This window comes from Hyperoodon ampullatus, assembly GCF_949752795.1.
Source record: "Hyperoodon ampullatus genome assembly, chromosome: 3".
Classification (NCBI taxonomy): Eukaryota; Metazoa; Chordata; class Mammalia; order Artiodactyla; family Ziphiidae; genus Hyperoodon; species Hyperoodon ampullatus.
In genome coordinates this window covers 138,727,341-138,754,785 of record NC_136916.1, presented here as the reverse complement: position 1 = coordinate 138,754,785, position 27,445 = coordinate 138,727,341, and the positions used below count along the sequence as shown (strand labels likewise).

The 27,445-nt window shown below is 37.5% G+C and overlaps 1 protein-coding gene and 1 pseudogene across 2 annotated transcripts in view; one reads left to right on the top strand and one right to left on the bottom strand.

Annotated features, from left to right (window-relative positions):
• LRRC9 (leucine rich repeat containing 9) overlaps positions 1-12,451 on the bottom strand; it is a gene marked incomplete at both ends in the record, with an annotated part of 95,737 nt that extends 83,286 nt beyond the window's left edge. The window contains 7 exons of the mRNA XM_079700504.1: positions 2,910-3,065; positions 5,249-5,431; positions 10,212-10,282; positions 10,568-10,631; positions 11,160-11,300; positions 11,922-12,140; positions 12,404-12,451. Coding sequence (XP_079556630.1) covers positions 2,910-3,065; positions 5,249-5,431; positions 10,212-10,282; positions 10,568-10,631; positions 11,160-11,300; positions 11,922-12,140; positions 12,404-12,451 — 882 coding nt within the window. The remainder of the gene's footprint in view (positions 1-2,909; positions 3,066-5,248; positions 5,432-10,211; positions 10,283-10,567; positions 10,632-11,159; positions 11,301-11,921; positions 12,141-12,403) is intronic.
• A 10,332-nt stretch (positions 12,452-22,783) lies between these two features.
• On the top strand, positions 22,784-23,629 carry LOC307050980 (transformer-2 protein homolog alpha-like; annotated as a pseudogene). The gene has a single exon. The product of its transcript is annotated as a transformer-2 protein homolog alpha-like (transcript).
• Positions 23,630-27,445: the final 3,816 nt, after the last annotated feature.

The window sequence follows — 27,445 nt, the reverse complement described above, 5'->3', positions numbered from 1 at the left end:
TGCTGGTTTTGGAACAAAGAGAATAAACTTGAAATAATGTGACTTTTATCACTCCTACTTTTCAATTTTTCAACTACTTCAGTATTCTGGGAAACACCATAAAAATACACACAAGCATGGATATAGGGGTGCACATTTTTCTCTTTGCCTCAGTCTCCTATACGGCTCAGCACAGCAATGTCTTTATTTAAAATTTTGATATTTGTGATTTTTTCTTGTTGTTCATAATGGACTTTTTTTGCATTCATTTGTATTTTAAAGAAATATTATAATAGGGACTTCCCTGGTGGTGCATTGGTTAAGACTCCATGCTCCCAATGCAGGGGGCCTGGGTTTAATCCCTGGTCAGGGAACTAGATCCCACATGCATGCCGCAACTAAGAGTTCACATGCCACAAATAAGGAGCCCACATGCCACAACTAAGACCGGTGCAACCAAATAAATTTAAATAAATAAATAAATATTTTAAAAATATATATTATAATAAAGTGTATGATTTATCTTAATTATGGAGGTTTTAGACCTTCCCTTAAACTTTGGGCTCAGGGTGAGTGCCTCATTTGCCTTACCCTAACCCCAGCACCATAAAATGGATTTCAAGATAAATTGTACTGTACACAGAGAAGTGCATACAAACAGAAATTTGCTAAGTATCTGTACTCCTTTCTCTATAATGGCTACATACAGCTGTTAAAAAAAATGAAGTAAGCGTATTTTATAAAAATACCTATAGTTTATATAATCTATAACTATTATTTTTCACATATTAATACATCCATTTGCACATAAAAATGGCAGATATAAAATGATTTCCATATACTTGTTCTCCTGTGATTTTTTTATTCAAATAAATAAATTATGTTAATGTTTTAAGAATACCTTTCTGATTATAATATGAATTTAAACCTGTTCATTTCAGAAAGAGTACTAAATATATTTTTAAAACTTGATTTTTAATGGCTACATACCATTCAATCTTAAGAATGAGTAATTCTGCCTTTCTTTTTAAACATTTAGGTAGTTTCCAATTTTTTGTTGTTATTAATAGTACAGTGATGAATATTCTCATATAAATATTTATCCAAATCTTTAAATAGAGTGCTAGAAGTAGATTTACTGGGTCAAAGGCTATGAGCATTTTTAGGCTGTTAGTAATATACATGACCCAATTACACTCTCATCAGTGGTGTAATAGTGTCACACCCATCTTCACCAGGCAGGCTATGACAAATTTATAGGTGAAAATGGTTGCTTGTTGTCTTATTTCATATTAGGAAATTAATAATCAGATTGAGGTCCTCTTTCAAATGTTTATTAGTTTTTATTTCTTCTTTTGTAAAATCATAGTTTATGGAATTTGCTTAATTTTTCTACTTGGATATATACTTTTTTGTCTTCTTTAAAATTTTTTAATTAATTTATTTATTTTTGGCGGCATTGGGTCTTCGTTGGTGCGCATGGGCTTTCTCTAGCTGCGGTGAGTGGGGGCTACTCTTTGTTGTGGTGCACAGGCTTCTCATTACAGTGGCTTCTCTTGTTGCGGAGCACAGGCTCTAGGCACGCGGGCTTCATGGGCTTAGTTGCTCCGTGGCATGTGGGATCTTCCCAGACCAGGGATTGAACCCGTGTTCCCTGCATTGGCAGGTGGATTCTTAACCACTGTGCCACCAAGGAAGTCCCTACCTTTTTGTCTTGTTTTATTTATGAGTACTTTTATACTAAGGATATTATGTTTGTCCTTCATGTTTGTTGAAAACAATTTTTCAGACTGTCGTTTATTGTTTATTTTCATTAATGTGCTTTTTAGTACAAAAGGGTTTTACTTTTTTTTTTTCAATCAAATCTAAATTCTGTTCCCTGTGATTTCTAGTATTTTTCTTATTTGGCAGGCTGAGATCAGTTAAATATATTAATCCATACATTCTTCTGCTTTTTTATGTTTTCATTTTTACATTTAATTCTATTTTCCCCACTGTATTTACTTTTAGTAAAGTATAAACTAAGGATCCAAGTCCCCTATTCCCAAGTAGTTTGACTATTTTTGTAACACCATTTTTTGAATAACTCATTATTTTCTTATACCTTTTTTTTTAATACAATAAGCTCTTATATATACAAAGTTCTGCTTTGAGGTAAGTAATCCTTCTTTTTTTTTTTTTTTTTTTTTTTTTGTGATACGCGGGCCTCTCACTGTTGTGGCCTCTCCCATTGTGGAGCACAGGCTCTGGATGTGCAGGCTCAGTGGCCATGGCTCACGGGCCCAGCCGCTCCGCGGCATGTGGAATCTTCCCGGACCAGGGCACGAACCCATGTCCCCTGCATTGGCAGGCGGACTCTCAACCACTGCGCCACCAGGGAAGCCCAGTAATCCTTCATTTTTCAGAGTCTACTTTTAGTAAAGGAAATTCAATTTATTCTAAATAAAAAAAGCACATATAACTACCAAAGCACAAACTATTAAAGTATACAACATTATGGGAACTTTATAACAAGCTATACTTTAATAGTATACAACATACAATAGTAAAGTACTACTTTAGCATTTTAGATAAGAAAATGAATTTTGAGCACAGCCTGCTGGTATCTAATAAAAATGTAGTGAAATAAGTCTAACAGATCTCTATAACTCACTGAACCATATTGAATTACACAGCATTTTAAAAATTTTATAAATTAATATGCCTATACCTTTTTAAAATTGCAGATTTCTAAGCACAGAATGAAGCTCAGTTAAGTACCTAGAATCAAAACATTTTCAGGGCAAACTTACTTGAAACTTAGTATTAATTTAAAAAGGTATGCATATTTATAAATGTATACATACATATAAAATTTAAAAGATAATAGTATCTTATCTGCCAGTTTTCTTAAGAGAAGGCTATTGAAATTTTACAATATTAAATCTCACATTTTTTTTCAAAAAGCTGAATAATTTTATTCGTTCTTCTGGCACCTTCTGTAATTTACATTTTTGATCATTCAGTTTTTCGAGGTCTTCATTAAGATGCCTCTGAACAGTTTTTATACGCATATTGTAATACATTATTTTTTTCATTGCTGTGGTCTAAAAGTGAGAAAAAAGGTTAGCTGAAACAAAAAACATTATAGGTAATTATTAGTGGTATTATATGAGTGTGGTATGTTCTATATAATTATTTTTAAGTTTTACATGCTCAGTTACTAATAATGATATTAGTTGAAATGATAATGGCTACACAGAATTCTCTATTTAAATTTAATAAGCAAAACATAAAATTTCAAAGATGTTCTTTGTGTATAATATTTTAAGTATGAGGCATATTTACATTTACTTTCAGTGACAACATAGAGACTATAGAAAGAACTCAATTTACAAAATAGTGTCATTTAGCTAATGTGGCAGTACTACTGAAGCTAACATATTATTCCTATTTGATTAATTTAGAGAAAAATAAATTTAAAAGAATAAAAGCAAATGTAACATTATTCAGTTCATTTTTTAAATGCATGGCTAAGAAACAGGATTTCATGGGTTTTTTTTCCCCAAATCTATAAAAGAATGCTCTAAATGAACTTGTTTTAGATTGAGCAAATTACTAAATTGTCAATCTAATCTAGTTATCTTGAATTCCTTAATATCAATGGATCATGCAGTTACTAAAGTTTATCATGATAAATTGATTAAATCCACCATTAAGAAATATACCAGGTAAATGGTGCTCAAGAGTTATATTAGTCAAAAAGAACTAGCTGAGAAGAAAATAAACAAATCAGGTGCATATTATAATGTGACCTAGTTTTAACTGTTTACCTGAAATAATGAAGGCATTTCTTTTTATCAGGAAATCTGTACCTCAAGGAAGTTGGAAGGCTTGTACACTGTTGTGTGATTTATTTAGTAGAGAGTGAATAGTCAAGATCCCAACAGAATTATGGATAGTCAAGATCCCAACGGAATTATTTGGCATAACAGATAAAATGGAAACAAATACAAGGCTTGATGAACAGACAAAAGAATTCCCTCTCCACACATAATATGAAATTCTGAAAATGAAATCACTAAATTCTTCTGCAAAAAAATCAGGCATTCATAACATAGAAGAGTTAAGGGAATAAAGGCTGTTTTAGGGTGATGATTAGCAGATAAAAATTCCTGATCAAGAGGAGCTTGTTTCTCAGGTGCAACTGAGTAGAAAAAACTGTAACTAAGGAAATGGCAAATGGTGTTTCTTGATTTTTTTTTTTTTTTTTCCTGCCTACAAGTGGCAAGTAAAGTCAGAACTTACCTACCCAAGTGACACACTTCCCCATCCACAACATTCCCTTGGTGATTCATCCAGTCCTCGGCTTGGTATCATCCGTCTGCTTTCAATTCCCATATCTTTATCTCCAATCCAGGCAACTCTCTTAAATAACAGTCTCATATATCCATCTTGGATATTCAAAAGATTGTCCAAACTTTATATGCTTAACATTAAGCTGTGATTCTTCCTTCTAAATGTACTCCTCCCATACTCTTCCTCATCTCATCAAATAGCAACTCCTTCCCTCCTTCAGTTGCTTGGGTTAGTTGCTTGGAATTATTCTCTACCCTTTCCTCTACACTTCAGATTCAATCTATCAGCAAATCCAGATGGGTTCTACTTCTAACTACTGCTACAATTACTTTTTTTTTCTTTTTTTTTTTTTGCTGTACGCGGTCCTCTCACTGCTGTGGCCTCTCCCGCTGCGGACCACAGGCTCCGGACGCGCAGGCCCAGCGGCCATGGCTCACGGGCCCAGCCGCTCTGCGGCACATGGGATCCTCCCGGACCGGGGCACGAACCCGCGTCCCCTGCATCGGCAGGCGGACTCTCAACCACTGCGCCACCAGGGAAGCCCCTACAATTACTTTTGATTACTTTTTACTCGTCCAAATGAGAGGAGGTTACTTGTTTCATTTCTACTTTATTTAGGCTTTATTAATTTTCGTATATATAGCATTAGTTTAATTATTCTTAACACTGATAATTTTTCAGATTTCCTTCAAGTTATACGTACGTTTAAACGTTTTTCTATTATTTTACCTTCAATACTGTCATCAAAATTGAGATTCTAGTACTAATGTTGTTATCTGTATGCATCTATGTGAAATACCCAGCTCACTGGGCAAAAGTAGAATTGGTGACAACACTGACAAGATAATACTACCTACCACATGTTGACACAGCCAGAAAGAAGTAGTTAATTAAACTTAAGACACAGACACCTGATTAGGTATGCACTTACATCTGCCAGTTCCTTGATTTGCTTTGCTGACACATCAAACGTGTCAAGTCTTTGAAGGCAAGGCAAATGATATAACACATGTGTGGAATAATTACACAGCAGACAAACTGGATTGGTTTTATACTGAGGATCATTGAGACATAAATCCTTTAAGTGACGCAGCCTGGTTAAGTTAGTGAGGTCCTAAAACAACAGCAACAATAATGGTCAATTGATTAATTGCAACTCTCCATTTCTAAAGGAGGCATTTTAGCTCTTAAGATCACCCATAATTTAATGTAATGCATTCTAATTATGTGCTTTAATATGTTAAAGTTATTTAGATCCATAAAGTGTTATTCTCTATTGAAAAATATGTTAAATACATGAAAAATGGATCAACAATAATTAAGCAGCAGACTCTATATAACTATACTTTTTTTTTTTTTTTTTTTGCGGTATGTGGGCTTCTCACTGTTGTGGCCTCTCCCGTTGCGGAGCACAGGCTCCGGACGCGCAGGCTCATTGGCCATGGCTCACGGGCCCAGCTGCTCCGCGGCATGTGGGATCTTCCCGGACCAGGGCACAAACCCGTGTCCCCTGCATAGGTAGGCGGACTCTCAACCACTGTGCCACCAGGGAAGCCCATAACTATACATTTTAAATGTAAAATGACAAAGAGTATTTACTAAATCATGTATTCCACATGAAACCTTGAAGCCCATTTATTCCTTAAGACACCATTCCCTCTCTGCACAGCCCCTTTGCTAACACGTGCCCCAGGAGAAACAAGGATGTAGGTCTCCTACGTCCTTCACCATACTCCCCACAACAACCACCCAGGAACACAGCTCGCTGTTTTCCTCAGCCTCCAGGCCTGCTCTTCTCACCAAAGGCTATGGCACCTATGTTTTAATATAATTAACACTGAACTTCTGATTTTTAGGTTTTTTTGGTTTGAGGTTTTTGTTGTTGTTTGTTTCTATAAATGCCCTTTCTGCCTATTAAGGGCAACTGAAAGCTAGCTTTCTCCTGAGGACCTCATTTTCCTCACAGTCTCTGGAGGGGTAGGGGTTGACCATGCACTTCCAAACCAATGTGATTCCTTAGCATCTTTTATCTTGAAGTTCAAGTCACTGTTTACACCTTCCTTTATTTGGCATCTGGCCCTTGCTTAACTCTTCAGTCTTGTCTCTTCTATTTAAACCCTGACATTTTATGTTTTAGCCATACTGAACAACTTTCAGAATGTCCCAGACCCTTTAGACATTCACTCATGCTTCTGCCTTTGAATGGACTGAACTTCACCCCAATTTTACCTTTTAATCTGTCAAGACTCAACCGAGGTATCATCTTCTTTGAGAGCCTTGTTTCATCCCCCAGGCTTGGGGTAGATGCTCCTCCTACGAACTCTCTTAGCCACTGGGCTTACCTTTGTTATAGAATTTATCACACCCTATTGTCAATTATCCACAAGTCTATAAGCCAAGGGTCTGTATGTGCTTTGGCCCTCAGTCCACAAGCTAAGAATGTTGATTGCATTTTTAAAGTGTTGGGAAAAAATAAAGAAGAATGTGTGACAGAGGCCATATATGGTCCACAAAGCCTGAAATATTTTCTTTCTGGCCTTTTATAGAGAAAGTTTGCCAATTCCTGAGATAAACTCTTTGAGAACAGGGTTTGTTTCCTGTTAACACTGCATTCCCAGCACTCAGCATTTAGAACACAGCAGGCACTAAATAATGTGAATTGAATTGAATGCTTATTACTTTCTATCAACCTCTAAGACACCCTCACATCTTTCTCAATAATAGTATTACTAGGGTGGTGCCTGGGATAGGAAGGTACTATGGTAGAGTTGGACTTAAATGAATGCAATGCTAGTTAAGAGACTCAGAATCAGAATTAAAGGAAATCCAAAGCAAGGACCAGGAGGCACTAATTTAGAAGATAAAGTATCAATACAAATGGAATCGGGAAGCAAGTAGTGAAATCAGGCTGCTAGAATTAAGAGTAAGACAGGGTGAGGTGGATAATGTGTGTCCAAACTCTCTCTGGACAAGTGAGAACTTGGCTAACTGGCTGGACCTAAGGCTATGGCTAGGCCCATGGCATGAGTGGGACTAACTAATCAGGGTGACTCTAAAAAGGAGATTTCTGAATAGAGTTGTGCAGAGAATTATTTGGTCAAATTCTGCAGGGCAAGGAAGGTAAACCATTGACTATGCTGAAGAGTAAAGATACTGTTTGATTTCTGGGTGGCTGTGTTGCATTTGACCATCAGTCTGGGCTATGGCGGGTGTGAACATTGAAGTCTTACGCAGGAATCCTCCACCTACACTCAGAAGTTAGATGATGCTGGAGTCTATGAAAGCACATCTCACTTTCATCAGGATAGTATCTTTTTAGGGTGACTGGAAAGGTTAGACATAAAAATTCAGAATAATAATATTTCAGGAATATTCCTAATATGTGGATAATAAAGGTTGCTCTGGGTCATGTTCAATGTTTTTATGAGAAGAAGCCATAATTATTATAGAGAGCTTTTTTAATTTTATGCCATACAATGAATCTTCACAGTAATCCTATTTTTATCCCCATTCTTTTGATGAGGAGATTGAAATAGGTTAACATAATTAAAGTGATAGTAATAATAATAAAATAGCATATCTACTGAGTGCTTACTGTGTTTAGCCATTATTCTAGGAGCTTTATATTATTATTTCACTTCAACTTCATGTTACCGTTGTATTATGCTGCCTTTAGTTTGTGGTAGGGCTAGAAGTGACAGATTTTTCTGCCTGTGCAGCCTCTGCTCTTTACCACAAGGCTGCCATGGCTGGCCAGGGTGAGATAAACTTCCATATGGCTTCTTGGCAGGGTGATACCTTATCCTCCCAGCCTTCTGCACTTACCTTCTTCAGCCTCAACTCATGATTCTCTCCCTCATTCCGTTCCAGGCACAGAGGATTTCTAGTTTTCTATATTTGCCACACTCTTTCCACCACTTAGGTCCTTCACACCTTTGCTTGGAATGCTCTTTCCCTAGGTAACTCCTGCTTATGTCTCATTTGTTAGCTTAAACATTACCTGCCACAGCATTCTGAATTTATCTTTCACAGCTCCCTCTGATCTCTGCTGCTGATGTTACTCAAATAACATTGATTTCTTACCTCCACACCTTTTTGCATATTGTTCTTCTCATCCTTGGAATGCCTACTTCCCACTGCGTTGTAGAAAATCCTCCCTACAATGCTTGTTGAAATTCTGTCAACCCTTCAATGTTCACATCAGATATTTCCTCTTGAATTTGACCAATAAAATTAAATTTTATTGAAATTTCTTTTTAAGGTGTTTATAACATTCTGCCTCATTCTATAGATTTTTGGTGTCTTATATTCTTCTCTGAGTAAAAGAATGTCTACTTTAATATTGATCAATTCAAAATTATTTCTATGGCTAATTTGCTCACTTATTGTCTAGAGGAAGTGTTTGAAAATGTACCTTCAGTCTGACACTGTCAAAATTATGAATGCCATATGCTTTCACCCACGTTATATACCATAAACATTGTCTTCTTATTTGTTTTTTCTCTCTCATGTATGTGCTTGACAAATGGTTATTGAGATTCATTACAAGTCAAGTACTGTTTTAAGTATTGTGGATATAGCAGCGAACAAAACAAGCCAAATTCCTGTACTCATGAAGCTTGTATTCTAGTAAGGGTTGTGGGTAAGTGCCAATAGGAAAAATAAAACAGGGAAAAAGTAATGGAATGCTTCCAGTTAAGGAAGGTAGTAGGGGTCATTGCTATTTTACTTAAATTAGGCAGGAAAGGTGTCACTAAGAACATAACATTTGAATAACATCCAGAAAGAAATGAGATGAGCCATGAAGATATACGGGGGAAGAATACTCCAGCAAGTGCAAAGGCCCTAAGGTGAATGTGTCCTAGATATATTTAAGGAACAGTGAGGAGACCAGAGTGGCTAGAATGATGAAAACAAAGGGGAGAGTGGTAGAAGCTGTGGTCAGAGAGACAGTGGGGAGACTAGATTATATAGAGTCTGGTGGGCCATTGTAAGAACTGACTTTTACTCTGAAAGAGATGAGAAGCCAAGGGAGGGTTTTGAGCAGAAATGATTTGATCTGACATATTTTTTAAAGGAGTGGGCTTCTATGTGGAGAACAGACTGAGTGCAGTGAAAGGGTAAACACAGGGAGAACTGTTAGGAGGCTTTTTTTTTTTTTCCAATGATGCAGGAAAGAGATGATGGTGTCTTCAACCAGGTTGATAGTGATGCAGGTGGTAAAAAATGGTCAGACTTTGGATATATTCTGAAGGTAGATAGAGCCAACAGAATTTGCTGATGGACTGGATATGAGGTATGAATGAATAAGAGGAGTCAAAAATGACTCAAGGACTTTGGCTTAAGTTATTAGAAGAATTGAGATGACATTTAGAGAAATGGAGAAGGCTGCAGGAGACGAAGGTTCGGTAGAGGGGAAATCGGTTTGAGTTAGGATAGGAGATGTCTATCATTTGGAGTAGTTATTAGGGAAAGTAGAGATACCAATTTAGGAGTAATAAGTGGATAAAGGTATTTAAAGTTATAAGATGATTAGATTAGAGAATGAATGCAGATAGAAATGAGAAAAGATCTTGGACTAACTTGGGGCAACCCATTTTTTAGATGCTAGGAGAGGATGAAAAACCAGAAAACCAAAGAGGTGTAGCCAGAAAGATGGGAGAAAAACTAAGAGAAAGTGGTATCCTAAGAGCCAAGTAAATAGTTATTTGTTTGGTTTTAATAGTGTCAGATCATTAGGGCCAATTTAATCAGGTGACTCTCAAATTTCTGGGAGTATTGGGTAGTCCAAAACAAATTACTCTTTAAGTGGGGACTATTTAGTCCATTTTCTGCAAAAAGATGGTTCATGATACAGGTTGATGAATAAAATAAATTATTCCACTTAAACATACCTTGAAAGAACATATTTGGTTACCAGAAAGGTTTAATCTTTCTAGTTGTTCATTGGGATCAAGACATCGACCTTTAATTAAGAAAAACAAGATGAGAAAAAAGTTAAATTTCTCATTTTACCTCCTGTTCATATCTTGTCATATTTCTGAGTTGTATGTGACCAGCTTTTCTTGCATATAAATGAGACTAACAGTAACGTTGTATAATTAATAACCACTGACCAATGGGTAGTATTTTCACATCCTGTAATTATAGATTTAGAAATGCTTTTCAAAGATACTATAAGACTGTACTTTTCATATTGACAAAAAATTATTGTAACATTATCTCATATTCCAAATGAAACTGTACATACCAATGCTGCTTATTAGATTTCCAGCAAGGTTGAGATCACTTAAATTCTTCAAAGTTTGCAAGCCCTAAAATTTTAGACAATATATAATTTAGAAGAAATCATTAAAATCTATGTTTATAAATCATCTAAACAATCTGGTTAGTTCTCCAAGTGTTTCAAGCACCAGGTGCTGTTTACTTTACAAGCTTAGAAGTAAGTGGGTGCCTCAGTGAAGTCTACTTTGCTCTCTGGAACCTGGAAAGAATTTTTGAAGGAGAAGGGAACAGGGAGGGAAGTAGAGAGGAAAAGAGGAGGAGTAGCAAAAAGAACACATCACACAGAGTGTGTTTAAAATCTTAGGCAAGTTATATACAAAACTTCTCTAAACCTCCTTTTTTTTTTTTAATCTTCAGAGAAGAAATAACACCTTACCTCCCAGACATGGTGGGAGGAGTAAAGAAAATGATGCATACGAACTTCTCTATATGTTACAATATGCTACATACACATTAGTTCTTCTTAACTAATTAAGCTAGTCATGAATATTTCTTGGACATTGTGGTTAAACTCTACAGGAGTTGACTTTAAATATAAATCACTGAAATTATCTTACCTCAATATTTTTAATTGCATTGTGGTTCAGCCAAAGAACCTTCAATCTGGATAATTTCTCTAAATTTTCTATTTTAGAAATTTTATTAAAATATAAGTACAGTTTTTCTAAATTTCTACATTCTTGAACACCTTCAATTTTCTGTTAAAAAAAAAGAGGAGCCTGAATAGTGTTAACTTGTGTTTTTCTATTAATGCTTCAATAAAGTAGATTTTAAGTACATTTTCCTTAAAAATCACATTTTCAGAATAGATTGCAAAATCAACACCCAGCAAAATGAACTAAAATATAAAAAATCATACAATCCCTCCATCTAAATACTATTTTCAATTTTCATATTCTTTTTAAATCAACTTGATACCTATTTTTATATGGTTATAATCATAACCACATACATTTTGCAATATTGCTTTTCAATATAGATGTTATAATTTTCACACAACCAATAGGGTCAAAGTAAACCAATTTCACTACAAAGCAGTACTGGGTATTATTTGATCTGATTTGATTACTAAAAAGTAGAATGTGTCTATATTTTGGCTCTTTATTTCTATTTTCTCCTTTGTATAAATCTATTTTTATATTTTGTCCATTTATCTGTTTTTGTTTTGTTTTGTTTTACTGGGCAAAGGGTTTAATTGCAATTCATCATGTGTGAATGTATCTGTTTTGATCCATGCCTCAAAAATATACTTCAATGAATTATTTTTCCAAAGCCAAAGAACTTAGCATAACCTCATGTGAGGTTATGTTTAGACTTACCTCTATGCAGCATTCGGCAATCCAAAGTTCTTTAAGCCATAAACAAGTTTCTAGTCCTGAAATTTCTTTTATATCTTGAGCAACAATTGTGAGACTTGTTAAATTAGGAAATAATGATAATCCGACTATACGAGGATACCCTGAGAAAAACATTTCCAGTTTTGAAGTATCTGATCCTTCTTGTCCAATCATTTCATAAGATAAACCATTGCATAAACACTGTTTTCAAAAAAGAAATTGGATTATTACCTGTTTAAGATAATAAAAAATTATTTTTGCTATTAGAAATTATAAACTGTCAGTTTCACTGATGTCATTTTTCACTCACAAGAAGAAAAGTTGTGTCATATATATGATTTTTCTCTACTTCCAAAGATCATGGTGTAGAAGAAATCTCTAGATAAGCTCCAGAAAGGAGTGTAGAAATGTTCCATTTAATATTCTTACAAATGTAGTTGAAAAGAAACCTGGCTTTGACTCACCAGTTCTTTAATTATGTCTTCTTGGTTTAGGTTTTCACATTCAATCATCTTCCATTAAAAATAAAGGTTATAATAATGTATCTGTTAAGGAAAAGAAAAAGTTGAAATAAGTACTAGAGTCATGCCGTATCATTTAAAGGAACCTTAAAGTTACTTAGGTGGAATTACTCACCCGTGGCTTGACATTTTCCAACAGTACATTACCAAGTATGTCTGGACCCCAAGAAAGTCCATTCCATCTCTGAAGTTTTCTCTTAGACAGTTATTTTTTATTCTGAATTTAATTCTCTCTCTCCATAACTCCTCCCCATTCACTGTCATTTTACCTCCTGGGTTCAAATAAAACAAGCATAATTTTTCTTTCACACTATGACCCTTTAATACTTGAAGAGCATAGTCATCTCTCATCTATACCTTCACCTTGCCCTCAGTTCATGTCTTTTAGTTCTCTCACTAGAAAGAGCCCTGGTTTTCTCCCTTGAATCAGTTCCAGTTCATTCATCCTATTATACTATGGTGTTCCAAACTGAATACAGTTCTCTAAGTATAGTTAGCAAAGAAAAGAATCTTCAGGGCTTAGTGACATACCATAGGCATGGTAATAAATGTTTATTAAAATGAATTAGTCAACTTCCTCATTTTAGATGGTATGAACTACTAAATACCTAAGTAGCTTCAATAAAATTTAACCTAATTTTTCATAATTTTTAATATATTCATTATATTATTCCAGACATATACTATTTAAAAAATATAGGAATCCTGGTTTTAATATGAAGACATGACAAAGCAAGATGTAGAAACTGTATTTATTTGTTTATTGTGATTCTACCTTTTACAATAACTCCTCCACAGATATGTGTGTCCATACATGTGTGTATAGATATAGAATAGAGATATGTATGTGTGTTTATGATTATGCATACATAAGGAGAAAATATGTAAAGATACATACTAAGTTGTTAACATGAGTTACCTTGGATATAGGTGAAAGCTTGTGTGGTTATAATAGGCATGAGAGGTTGGATGGAGATGGATCTAGGTAAAAAGAAAAAAAACCCCTACACTTTAAAAAAGCATGTTTAGTATTGTATAATATGAATATATAACCATTTACTTATTCATTCTACTGTTAGTAGACATTTGGACTGTCTCCAGTTTGGAGCTGAATAGTGTTTCCCTGGACATTTTTATTATGCAGGACATAGGTACAGTTTTCTTTGGGGTTTATACCTAGGAGTAGAATGAGAAAGAAACTATTGGTGCATAACATGGATGATTCTCACAAACACAATATTGAACAAAGGAAGACACAAACACAATGAGTACATACTGCATGACTCCATTCATATAAAATCTGGAAACTAATCTATGGTATTAGAAGTCAAGATAGTCATTACCTTCCAGGGCTGATTGACTAGGAGGAGGCAAAAGATAGGTTCTGGAGTGCTGATGAAGATAAATTTTTTGATCTAGGTGCTAAAGGAATGCATTTACTTCGAGAGAATAAAATTAGATACCTAAGATTTGTGTGGTTTCTGCATACATGTTATGAAATTTTACGTAAATGTTTATTTTTTAAAGTATTTATATGCTCACTTTTAATCATTTATGCAAAATTTTATACATGTACAGGTGTACATGTAAATTAAAACTTTAAGAAAAAAAAGATGGTGACTTGAGGCCATGTATTTACCTATCTTCCCTGCTCAAATCTCGCTGGAATGACTATGGAACTAGGAAAGTAAGAAAGGAATGTGTGGCAGTGCTAGCAAAAGAGCACTGATGGCCAGAGATATTGAGAAAGGTCTTTTGAATAAAGATAAAGCAGATGGCATCAGACTGAGAGAAAAAGCCCATCAGTACAGACCAGCCCAAAATTCAAGGTACCAGAGGAAGAAATTTTACAAAACTATCCTTAAAAATTCCCCAGGGCTTCCCTGGTAGCGCAGTGGTTGAGAGTCTGCCTGCCGATGCAGGGGACACGGGTTCATGCCCCGGTCCGGGAAGATCCCACATGCCGCGGAGCGGCTGGGCCCATGAGCCATGGCCGCTGAGCCTGCGCGTCCGGAGCCTGTGCTCTGCAACGGGAGAGGCCACAACAGTGAGAGGCCCGCATACTGCAAAAAAAAAAAAAAAAAAAAAATCCCCAAACTCAGAGCAGCAGTGATTGGGAAGAAAGTGGCTGTGGGCCATCCAAAGAGTCCAAATCAAAGGATTTTGAGATCTGTATCATGGTTGTGCACAGCCTATATTTGTAGTCAGGCTTTGTAAACTGGGGACATTGCTCCACTATGCTGAGGAAGGGATCCCAGCTAGCACCACAAAGAAAAGTACACCCATCAAGTTATCCTCATACATGGAATCTCTGTTCATTCACTCATTCATTCATTTATGCATTGAGGACTGATATCTACCAGTTAGAGAATAATAGATATGGGAGAAAAGAGAAGACCTCTTTGATAATGTGGAATCTGGGCAAAGAACTGTGGAAAATGAGGCAGTACAGGCTATGAGGAATCTTGGGGAAAAGCATCAAAGCATGGGGAAAAGCAAATGCTTTCTACAAACTTGACATGTTTGTAGAATAGCAAGTGAGATGATGTAGCTAGAGCACAGTGAGGGAGATGGAGACCGGTAGGATGTGGGGTCAGAGAAGTTCTGTGGGGTCAGATCATGTGCTATCCTATAGGCTTTTATGAGGATTTTGGATTTCATTATGAGTAAGATGGAAAGCTGTATGAGGATTTTGAATGAAAGAATAACACAAGCTGTCTTAGGTTTCAGAAAGGATCGCCCTAGCTATTCTGTTGAAAATGGACTGTAGGGGTTGAGGGGAGAAGCAAGGAGATCAGTCAAGGGGCAGTTGTAATAACGTGAGAGAGGATGGCAGCTGGAATAGGGTGGTAGTAGTGAGGATGGTGAGCAGTGATTAGATGATGGATCTATATTAAAAGTAATATTGATCATTCCTTCCCTGCTTCCAATTGGCAACTGTCTCTTTACCCCATTCTTGGACAACCCCCAGATATTACAGCATAGGAGTGGCCAGGCAAGGGAGCACGTAGCAAGGAACAACCTGAAGGAATTTAGATATTCCATCAGAGGCCCATACAGAGATGCAGGCCACAGTCTTCCCTCCTTAGGTTTACTTGGATGGCACCCCAAGTAAAGGAGGGCTTTGTAGCACCTCTTCTTATCAGAAGAGAAGCCCCTACATTCTGGTTTAATGTCTGTGAGCACCGAAGGAAAAGTCTGTCTGCCCACCACCACACGAGGGATAAAACCTGCCTTTAACACCCCCAAAGTCAACAAACAGCCATCCAAGTTTTCTAGTCCAGGTCCAAGATACCTATTACAGAAGAAATTAACTGCTCCCTTTGTTATTCACTAAATTATCACGTATACTTGAGCCTAATTTTGGACTTTCTAATCTGCTTTCCCTTAGCTCTATCTATTCCTACAGTATTATCCTGTATTAATTACTGTGATTCATGTTGTAAATTTCTATCTCATTTTCTTTTTTGGAAATTTCCAGTTATTCTTTCATATTTATTTTTCCAAATAAGATTTATGATTATTTTGCATTTAGTTTTTAAAAATTCACTTGGGATTTTGACTGAGATTCGATTGTAAAGATTAATTTAGGGTGAACTTCCATCTTTACAGTATTGAGTCTTCCTCTAGAACAAGATATAACTCTCCATTTATTCAAGAAGACTACTATGCATATTTGGGGTACCAACCTTTTCTTTCACTTCACCTTATCTTCCCTTCACCAATGCCCTCACTTAGGAAAAACCTTGTTGTAATTCAGTAGTTAATTAGCAAAACAAAATTTAACTTAAAACCCCCAAATTCTATAATTTGCATGACTACATCTGAATTATGTGATTGTGCATAGTTAATTATGCATAATTATGGGCCTTCCTGGTATTTACAAGTCTTGTATGTTTTCTCCAATTACAAGTGGTCCCAAGGCTTCCAGTTTCTGATTCCATCAAGAGGTGAGTGTCCTGATGCCCAGCTTGTACCCACTCTTCTGCGCCTTGGGAAAGCTCTTTTCAGGGCCTGCCCATCTAAGAAACTACAGATCTTCTCTAGTTTCTCCAGGGAGCCAGGAGCCACCAGGAGCTTCTATAGCTTTCACGCTTCCAATCTCAAACCTTGGGTTGATCTAGTCACCTCTGCTCTCTGCTTTGGAGTGCTGCTGGAAGATTTCACATGGCCGGTTGGTCATGTGAGTTGAAATCACTGCAAATGTATGGTCTCTAACTTGAGTTGAATCCAACAAAAGACATTTTATATTTTCCTCTTCAACTTCCTCTCCTAGGGAGTAGGACTAGAGATACAGATCTGGGATTCACAACGTCTGGAATATTCTAAACTTTTACCACTCTTCTCAAGTCCTCTCTCTCTCAGCAGATGATCTTGTCCCCATTTTCACAGAGAACAGTGACACCATCACTCCTTAAATTCCCATACCTCTTAAAATATACAGTTGACTCTTGAACAATGCAGGTTTGAACTGCACAGACCCACTTATATGCAGATATTTTTCCACAGTAAACACTGCAATACTACATGGTCCATGCCTTATTGAATCCGAGGATAAGGAGGAACGAAGGATAAGAGGGCAACTATAAGTTATACATGGATTAACCCCCAGTTAATCAGTTCAAGGGTCAACTGTATTTCTTTCACTTTCTGATTCCTGTCTTAGTAAAAGTATTCTTTCTCTTGCCCAAAATGAATCCCTTTTCCTGTGTACTCATCCCATCCTCTTCAGTCTCTTTCAGAACTTTGGTCTGTCAAATTTTCCTTCTTTTCATTTATTCCCCTCTTTCTTTCTCTAGGGTCTCTTTTCTCTCCATATATGAAGGTTAGGTCATTACTATCTTTAAAAAAAAAAAAGCTCTCCCATCCTGTATTCAATGAACAGCTGATTTTAGATCCCTTTACAGGAAAACTTTTAGATATAAGTCATTAGTACCATATTATAGCATTAGGAAACATTACAAAAGATATGTAGTCGTTAGCAATACTTCAGTACCTGTATTCAGTTCTCAGTTTACTGCAGTCTCAGTAAGGACACCTCAGGCCACTGCAGTTTCTTTTTCCAGGTCAACAATAATCTAATTGCCAAAGACACTAGACATGTTTCAGCTCTCAATTTGATCATGTCATCGAATCTGATGATGCTGATGGCTCTTTTTCTTCTTTGGTGTGACTTTTTCTCCTTGGCTTCTCTCTATTTGTTATGTAAAACTTAATTTTCTGATTAATAGTTTCCTTCTTGGTGAAGAATTACTGATTTTTATCTTCCTCTTTTCTGTGCAACACCCAACTACACACATGGAAAGCTCCACCTGAATGTGTCTCAAACTCAGTATGTTCAAAACTGAACTCTATATTTTCCAGCCAGCCTGCTTCTCCTAATGCATGTTTTCTTTTGGTAAGTGACACCATTCTTTTAATCATCCAAGTCAGAAGCCTGGAACTTATGCTCAACCACTCTTTTATTCTTTCCCCCACTTTTGCTCACTCATTAAATCTTTCTGCATGTACCTCTTAAATGTCTATCATGTTGTTGTTGTTTTTTTCCTCCCCTCTATCCAATTGCCTCTGCTTTGATTCAGGCTCTCATCACTTCAACTTAACCAATGCTTTCCCTATAGTCCCACTTCCTGCCAATCGATCCTCTATTCTACCGTGACAGCAACCTCCTGAAAGGGAAATCCACTCACGCTGCTCCTCTTGGAAGGTATTCATGGTCTCCAAACTCTAACTCCTGTCTACCTCTCAAGCTCATCAACCACAAACTCCCAGGAACAACCCAGGCTCTGGCCACAACTATAGTTCTCTGAATGGCATGGGGTATTTCTGTTCTTTGGCACATGCTGTTTCCCCTCCCTAACTGTCCCTTGACTTTACGGCATACTCCATATACCCTTAAAGATTTAAATCAAGGGTCTTCTCTGTGAAGACGTTAATTCTCTCTGATAGTATTATAATCATTCTTTTCCTCGTGACTCCAATTAAAGCCAGCATATGCCCTATATACAACATCTGTTCCACTGTATTGTGATGCTTCCAGGTCTTTCCTCCTTGACAGGTTACATGTTCACTGAAGGCAGGGACAAAGAACCTACCACAGTGCCTGACACATGTGTGGTGTTTGATTAAAATTTGTTAAATGGTTTGAATTAATTGTCATGCCACAGGGTCCTATATGGTATAACTTAAATACTTTCTGTACATGACCAATCAGAGTAGAACAATAATTAGAGTACAAAGGGCAATGTTTCTGTCTGCCATGAGAGCTGGGGAGGGTGTCATTGTGAGAAAATCAAATTTCTTTTCTACAAACTAGAAGCCCTGTATGGTCAAGTAGTTTCCTCCCTTGGGTACAAATGGATCAGAATCCATCCATTATTACTGATGGGCCAAAAAACGCCCTTCCAGCTCTAGGTGAGCAGTATCAAGCGTGTCAAGGAGCACTTCGTTCCCTCAGTAAAGGCTGCACAGGTGGCTGTGGGCCACCCTCCCTCTCCTCCTCCTCCTCCTCTTCAGCTTTGCTCTGGCAACCATGATGGCCTCAGATAAAGTCATGTCACTGTCTCTCATTATCATCATCGCCACTGCACCGTTACAGGGGTCTTTTGACCTCAGCGTTGCTTCTCTCTTGTCTTCCTCCCAGCGTGGCCAGAGAGAGATAGGGGAGCAGAGACTCCTGGGGCCTGCCTACAGGTGAGGTACTCCCAAAGGCCACCAGGGGATAGTCACTCACCTTATCCCAGAGAGAGGATGGATTCCGGGGCAATCCGAGACAGAACAGAGTCCACTCCCACTTCTTAATCCCTGTCTTGCAGCAGCAGGCACTACACCCTCTCTACCGTGGGGCCTGGTGTGTACACACTACCCCGCTGCGGTTGCCTAGGAAACCCGCCCTCCGCCTCCTGCGACCTCTGGGTGGGGAGGGGGGGAAAGGGGCGGGGAAAGCGGTGGCCGACTCGTTCTGGATCACGTGGTGGCAAGCTCCAACCAATCAGCAGAGGTCGGGGTCCACCCGGAAGACCCTGCTGGTGATCCTGGGAAAGGGTGGGGAGCTTCCCGAACTGCGGGTCATTTGATCCCTGCAGGTAGCTTTTCACCCACCTTCGCCGGATCAGAGGCCCGGACGGGAAGCGACGACTTATGGCGGGGATCTAGCCGTTTCCTCTTCCAGTCTCGGCTCTTTCCTACTGAAAATCTTTGACCTTCATTGGAAGCCCGGAGCCTCGCTGGACTTGAACCCCAAAGACACGACGCTGTGATGTCAAGGCGGCCAGACGGCCGGAACAGGCCCTGATGCCCCCCGCGCGCCCTTGGTCCTTTGACCCGCTACCACCACCCTCCAGGAGTGTAGCTGACTGCAGCCCGAAGCCGCTGAGCGCAGAGCGAGCCGAGTGGAAGGACAGCGCAGGCCTACGTAACGCCCTGGTGCCCTTCAGAGAAGACATAGGACCTCCAAGGGTCTTCTTGTCGTCCGTCGACAGGCTTTTGAGGGCCGTTTAAGTATTCCAAAGTGTACAGGAGGCCAAAAAATTTTACAAGATAAAATTTAAAGAGGGAAAGGAAAGAACTTTTAAAAGAGTGGGCAAAGGGGCTGAGAAATGAATGAACTTAGGCAAATCAAAGTAACTGTAGGTCTCGTTTCATTTTCTAGATCTGCGCTGTCCCACATGGCAACCACTAGCCACAGCCACGTGAAATGTGGCTAGTCCGAATTGAGTTGTGCTGTGAAACACACATGGTATTTTGAAGACCTAGCATGAAAAAAACATATTGATTACATGTTGAAATGATAATGTGTTTTGATATATTGGTTTAAATAAAAATTCCTAATTAAAATTACTGTTTCTTTTTACTTTTTAAAAGCGGCTATTAGGAAAATTTAAATTACATATGTGATTTCTATTATATTTCTGTTGGAGAGCACTACTATATTTTTTGAGGTTAAGTTGATTTGTGTAGAATATTTATGACGTTCAGTTCATGCAAAATAGTGTCTGTAGTACTCTTTCCCGTCACCAGATGGCTGCCTCATTCAATAGACTATAGTTTAAAACTGCTTTCTCATGAAAAATATGAGTGCAGATTTTTAAATACATTTTCATTTCAAATATTTTATCTGTAATATTGACTGTTTATAAACATACATAAACATATAAAAATAAAAAATAATTTTACCTGTACATTTTTTTATTTCACAGAAATTTCAGTTTCTGTCATTAATTAGTTAAAAATTAATTAAAATATTTATGGTTTAAGGGTTTTAAAAAAGGACCAGAAAAATCTGATTCATATTTGTATTTTTAGTATTAACTTCTCTGAAAATCTAGTTGAACAAGATGAACTGGGTAAATTTTCATCTTAGAGTGTAAAAGCTAGATAACAATAGTTTAGAAATTTAAACTTTTAAATTAAATTAAGGAATTGGATCAGAAATCACTTAGGTGAATTATCTACATTAAGCTTCTCATTTTGGGAGACGCAACTCTTGCATAAAAGTATAGAGATTATCTACTTTGATATTGTTAGAAATTTTTATTGTGACTTTCCTAACCAGTAAAGGACTAGGAGAAAGCTAACACAGTTTTCGTTATATTATATAAATGAGTAATTTTAAGAATGTTATTTCTAGGTAAAGCTCAAGGATTTGGTCAACAACTGAGTCAGCGTTCCTGTATAGCTGTAGACTGATAACCATTGGTGAGTTGCCAAACTAAAGCCCTTGTCCTAGTAATTCTTAAAGGAAGAATTGCCTGTTAGCGTGTTCTAGATGGTATTTGGAGCAAAAGGTGATTACAGTTAAAACCAGAGAAAGCATACAGAATCAGTGACCATTCTTGTTAATCTCCTTTTCTTATTTTAAAGCTTCTTTATGATATGGTTTTATGTGTCTGTACCAGAAACAATAGAAGTAGAAGCCACTAAAAGTCAAACAAAGTAAAACATTCTAAGTGAAATAAGACTTCATTCATCAGTCTGTTCATACTCCTAGACAAAGACCAAAACATATAAATTTAAATCTACTTTATTTATGGATAAAGGTATCTTGAACCTGAAAACAATTGGGAAGCTATCTTACCACTGATTATGGCACACTTACCATGTTACCATCTGAATTAAAGAGGAATTACTTAAACAAAATAGAGGTAACTATAGATCTAAATAAGAAAATCTTTCTTTATTGAAATCTTTTGAATAGATGGTTAAATTGATTTTCCCCAAAGCCCTATTCTTATTGGTAGACAACAGTGGAGACATCTAATTACAATTTGGCTTTGTAATGTCTTCAAGTTTAATTCCAGAGAACCAAAAGTCTGGAGATTTCAAATGCTAATTTAATTTTTATATTCTTGTTGACATTTGATCCTTATGCAAATGAGTACTTTCCAGTTAATGATTTTATTAGATTATCTGTGAAAATTTGCTGTCACATGTTTAAATTTGATATATCATGAAAACATGAAGGCAGCACAACTTAGGGTTTACTTTGGCAGCGGAAGAGATAATTTTGTGGTGCATATAAAGTCATCAGCAGGGGCCCTCTTATTACTCATGTCTGGCAATGAATATATATTATTCAATTAAAAGGTAGGAATTATCCTGAAATAAAACTTTAATTAGACCAACAGAATGCTATTTCTAATGAGTCCATCTAAAAATGTTAAATAATCTTTGTCCATGATTTGTTGACATATAGTTAATGCACAAGCTTTTCTTAAAAGGCAGCCAGAACGGAATTGTAAAAAGATACTCCACTTCAGACAACATAACCTCCTTATTTTACCTTCCTAATTCTATTTGTATTTAGCTTTATGGTAGCAAATTGAAGGGTAGTGAATTTAAGAAGGGATGGTAGTCTTAATTTGCTAGAGAGCTGACCAGTTCTTTGTGTGGGAGAATTCTTTCCTCTACCTCCTTTCTTTTGTGTCTTTTATTTATTTATTATACCTGAGGCTCAGAAAGTTGATTGTATTCCTCAGATCACAGCACATTATCGTCATTTGTCTATATAAGGCCCTTGTTTTATTTTATATCCAGTCCCGCCCCATCCCAATAATAGGCATACATTTGACGTTTCTTATAAACCTTGAGTCGTGCATCTATCTTTGAAAAACAGGCAGTACTGTTTTGTGTGTCTGTATTTTTTATTTATAAAAAGTTATTGTGAATTTTTGCCGGAACCTGCGACTGAGTGGGAGTGGAGTGGAGCGGCTATTGTTGCCGACTCTTTCCTCCTCCCCACGGTCCAGTCAGCTGGTTGATTAGGCTATCAGCCCTCAAGCCAAGACCTGTCTCTTATTTAGTTCTGGGGAGTGCCTGGCCGACATGAGTGATGTAGAGGAGAACAACTTCGAGGGCAGAGAGCCTCGCTCTCAGTCAAAATCTCCAACGGGAACTCCTGCTCATGTAAAATCAGAGAGCAGGTCAGGATCTCGTAGTCCATCAAGAGTTTCCAAACACTCTGAATCCCATTCTCAATCAAGATTAAAATCCAGTTCGAGGTCAAGGAGGCATTCTCATAGACGTTACACTCGATCCAGATCCCATTGTCACTCTCATAGGAGACGATCTCGAAGTAGGTCCTATACACCAGAATACCGGCGTTGCAGGAGCCGAAGTCATTCTCGAATGTCTAACCAGAGAAGACATACAGGCAGCAGGGCAAATCCAGATCCCAACACTTGTCTAGGAGTGTTTGGCCTCAGTTTGTACGCAACAGAGAGAAATCTTCGCGAAGTATTTTCTCGATATGGACCATTGAGTGGTGTCAATGTGGTTTATGACCAGTGAACTGGACGATCACAAGGATTTGCTTTTGTTTATTTTGAGAGAATAGATGACTCAAAGGAGGCTGTGGAAAGGGCAAATGGAATGGAGCTGGATGGTAGAAGAATTCGTGTAGATTATTCTATCACCAAGAGAGCGCACACACCTACACCAGGCATATACATGGGCAGACCAACTCATAGTGGTGGTGGAGGCGGTGGAGGTGGAGGTGGAGTTGGAGGAGGTGGCAGACGTCGAGATTCTTACTATGATAGAGGATATGATCGTGGGTACGACAGATACGAAGATGATGATTACCGGTACAGAAGAAGATCACCTTCTCCTTACTATAGTCCATACAAATCACAATCAAGATCTCGTTCCTACAGCCCAAGACGCTATTGATAAACAGAGTGGTTGCTGTTGAGAACATCTTTTTCTTTCTTTTTTTTTCCCTTTCTCTTTTTTTTTTAAATTCTGGATTTCCCCAAGCTTCTAATCCTTCCTACTCCTTAAAAAGAATCCTTAAAAACATCTTTGATTTATTTAGTATCTACACTTTGTCAATTGTATTGCTGTTTTCACCCCTTTTATTATATTCTTAAAGATGTAATTGTTGTCATTTTGAGTAGTTAAACATCTTGAGTAAAACAGGAACCCCCAGTGTTGTGCTTTTGTAAATAGTTTTTTGTTTGTTTGTTGCTTTTACAGAAAATTAACTCCTGCCTAATCGAATGAAGAAAGAAATCTTTTTAAAGCTTCTTTTGTGTTAGATATTGTATTAGACATGGTATTAGAGAGCTGCATTTACTACAAACTCCTTTTTTAACTTTCTTTTGGGGAAGTTAGTAACATAAAGTAGTTCCGTCATGTCAGGTTTGTCTGGGGTGGCATGGAGCAATCAAATAATTGAGTGTAGAAAGTTTGAAGCTATAGAAGAAAACACTTGGTCATTTCTTTTGAAGAACGGAATTTTTGAACCCTAAAAATTATGTCTTTTTTTAGAGATGAAGAGCTTGTGGACTCCTACAAAACATGTTGTATTTAAAATACATTTGTTAAAACTTAAAAACGTAAAGTTTGATTTTTGTGTTGAAATTTTTGAAGTTTAATCAGTGAAGGACAAGCCTTATTATTCAGAGCAGTTGTATGCTTTGCTGTTAGAAATTTTGGTATTGGGGAAATGGTTTAAGTAGGCTATTGTATAGAGTCCTTAGAAATAGTGAGGGGAAGGGTAGTCTCCTTTCAAATAAAAGTTAATTTCTTTGAAAAAAAGAAGTTATTGTGCTATAAATTGTATTTTGATTCTCTTTCATTCAGTGCTATTTTAGGATCTATCCTTGTTTCTGTATGTTCATGTAGTTCATTGTTTCTGTATTATGCACATTATTCCATAATATATATCTACCATGTTTTATCTTTCATTTGTTCCCTTAGTGATGGGCACCTATTTTGACTACAACAAACAATAGAGTATTGAACAGCCTTGAAATTGTTTTCTTAAGGACATTTTCTCTGGGGTATATGCCAGTAATAAAATTATTGGGCAAAAGGCAAACATATACTTCACTAGATATCATCTGATAACTTTCTAGAATGGCTGTCCCAGATTTCCCTCCCACCAGTAGTGCTTGAGAATTCTCATTCCCCTTTTTGGGGAAATATAAGTAAAACCAAAATCTCCTGGCTACCCAGAAAACCTCTCCACAAAAGTAGAAGGAAAACAGTTTTATTACTGAATAAACATTAAACCAGAATATGATTCATATCACAGGCAATCCCCTGAAGAGATGGAAGACAGAAAGAAACCTAACCCTTTTATATAGCCAAGCAGATACAACCCATCCCATACATGTTCTCAAATGATAACTAGGCCTTAAACAAGAGGACGTGACATACAGAATGGACTTGAGGACACGGGGACGGGGAAGGGTAATCTGGGATGAAGTGAGAGAGTAGCATGGACATATATACACTACCAACTGTAAAATAGATAGCTAGTGGGAAGCAGCTACATAGCACAGGGAGATCAGCTCTGTGCTTTATGACCACCTAGAGGGGTGGGATAGGGAGGGTGGGAGGGAGATGCAAGAGGGAGGGGATATGGGGATATATGTATACATATAGCTGATTCACTTTGTTATATAGCAGGAATGAACACAGCATTATAAAACAATTATACTCCAATAAAAATGTTAAAAAAAAATATATACTGCAAAGGCAAAGGTTGGGGAGGACCAGAAACACAGGCCATATTAAATAGAAGGTCAGGGGGCAGCCAGCACATTCACTAACCCGAGTTCTCATTTGTAATTGGGGGAAAATCTCCCAACCATGATTATCTGATCAAATTCCTCCCTCCACACTTCCCCTCCCCCCAATACCTTACCATCCTGCCTTCCTTAATAATTCTATCAAGTTCTTTTAGCCAGAAACCCCCTTATCCTTGATGTTTCCTCTTGGCAATTTTTTTTTTAATCCACTGACCCCTCTTTACCTTGCTCCTTGGCTGTAAGTCCCCACTTGTCCTTGTTGTATTCAGAAAGGAGCTCTAGACTCATGTCTCTCTTCCCCTATTACAATAGTTCCTGCATGAAATTTACCTTCACCACTTTAATTTCTGTCTGGCTCTGGTTTTCTCTGACACTATCTTCCTTGATGATTCCATTTCAAAAAGATGGCTCCCAGGTCCTTGAGAAAGACATTCCTGGGTTATAAAGTTGGCAAGAGGCTTAGGTTTTTAAAAGGGACAAAGAAAGAATTCACAATTACAAGTATTCTAAAGAAATGCTCTGAAAGAAAAGGAGGAGAGAAGAGTCTCTTTACCATTTTTATACCAGGGGAAATTAATTTTTTTTTTCTTTTTGGATTTGTATTTACTCTTACACCTATATCTTTGCTGAATGTTTAAGGTCTGCCTCCACCACTACGCTTTGAGCTCTGTGAGGGCAGGAATCACATCTCTCTCATTTTCCGTTGTGTTCCCAGCATCTACCTTAGTGGCTGTCACATAGCAAGTGCTCAAGAAAGATTTGTGGAATGTATGAATACCAAGTAATATGCCAAGGGCTTTATATGAACAGTCTCTTATTTTGATCACTTTGGTGTATTAGGCCTCTAGAACACACCCAGAGAATCCTAACCCTCCTTCACTTTCTTTGGGAAAGCAAGAGTTAGCAAATAATTTTTTTGTCTGCAAACTTACAGGAAATTCCAAGATGAAGATTGTGATTTATAAAACCCAAATTGATAATGATAGTTTACCCTAAATGTCCAGCTCCTTTCTCTGGAAGATAGTAGTGTCTCTCCAAAATTCAACTCCATGTGGAACCTCACAATATGACCTTATTTAGATTTAGGTTCTTCACAGATGTAATTAATTAAGATGCGGTCATACTGGATTAGAGTAGCCCCTAAATCCAGTGACTGTGTCCTTATAAGGATGCCATGTGAAGGCACAGACACAGAGAGAAAATCATGTGAAGACAGAAGCAGAGATTACGGTCATGCACCTGCAAGCGAAGGAATGCCAAGGATAGCTGGTAAACACCAGAACCCAGGAAGAGGCAAAGAAGGACTCTTCCTGAGAACCTTCAGAGAGAGCATGACCTTGCCCACACCTTGATTTCAGACTTCTAGCCTTCAGAGCTGTGAGAGAATATGTTTCTGCATTAAACCACCCAGTTTGTGCTAATTTGTTACAGCAGCTCTAGGAAATAATTGCAGGTACTGTTAGGAAGGGGAAAGTATCTTGCCCAAAGTTATACATACAGGAAGGGATCCAAAGCAGAACTTGATCAAAGAGCCAGAAATAAGATTAGAGTTGAGAGCAGAGCCCAGTTTGAGCCAGGCAGAGACAAGAAGAGTGTAGCCAGAGTCTTCTGCCCCATCTCTGGTATGAGGCAGGTTAAATCATAATAACATCCCTATATACACTTTGACCATCCTGTTGTCTTTCCTAATTCCTGCCCCAGTTGGTCCAGCTCATCTCCTTCTCTCTATTTCTAACACGACTGCCTTAGTTCAGGGTGCAATTTTTTTTTTTTTTACCAATAGCCTCTAAATTATTTTCCAGCCACTAATCTTTGTCCACTAGCCTATCTTCCTCATTACCTCCATGGTTATGGTCTTTAAAAACAGACCTGATAAAGTCATGCTTTAATAGACCTCCCATGCATCATCCTTTACATGTGTGTTCATTTGTGCATTCATTAAGTCAGC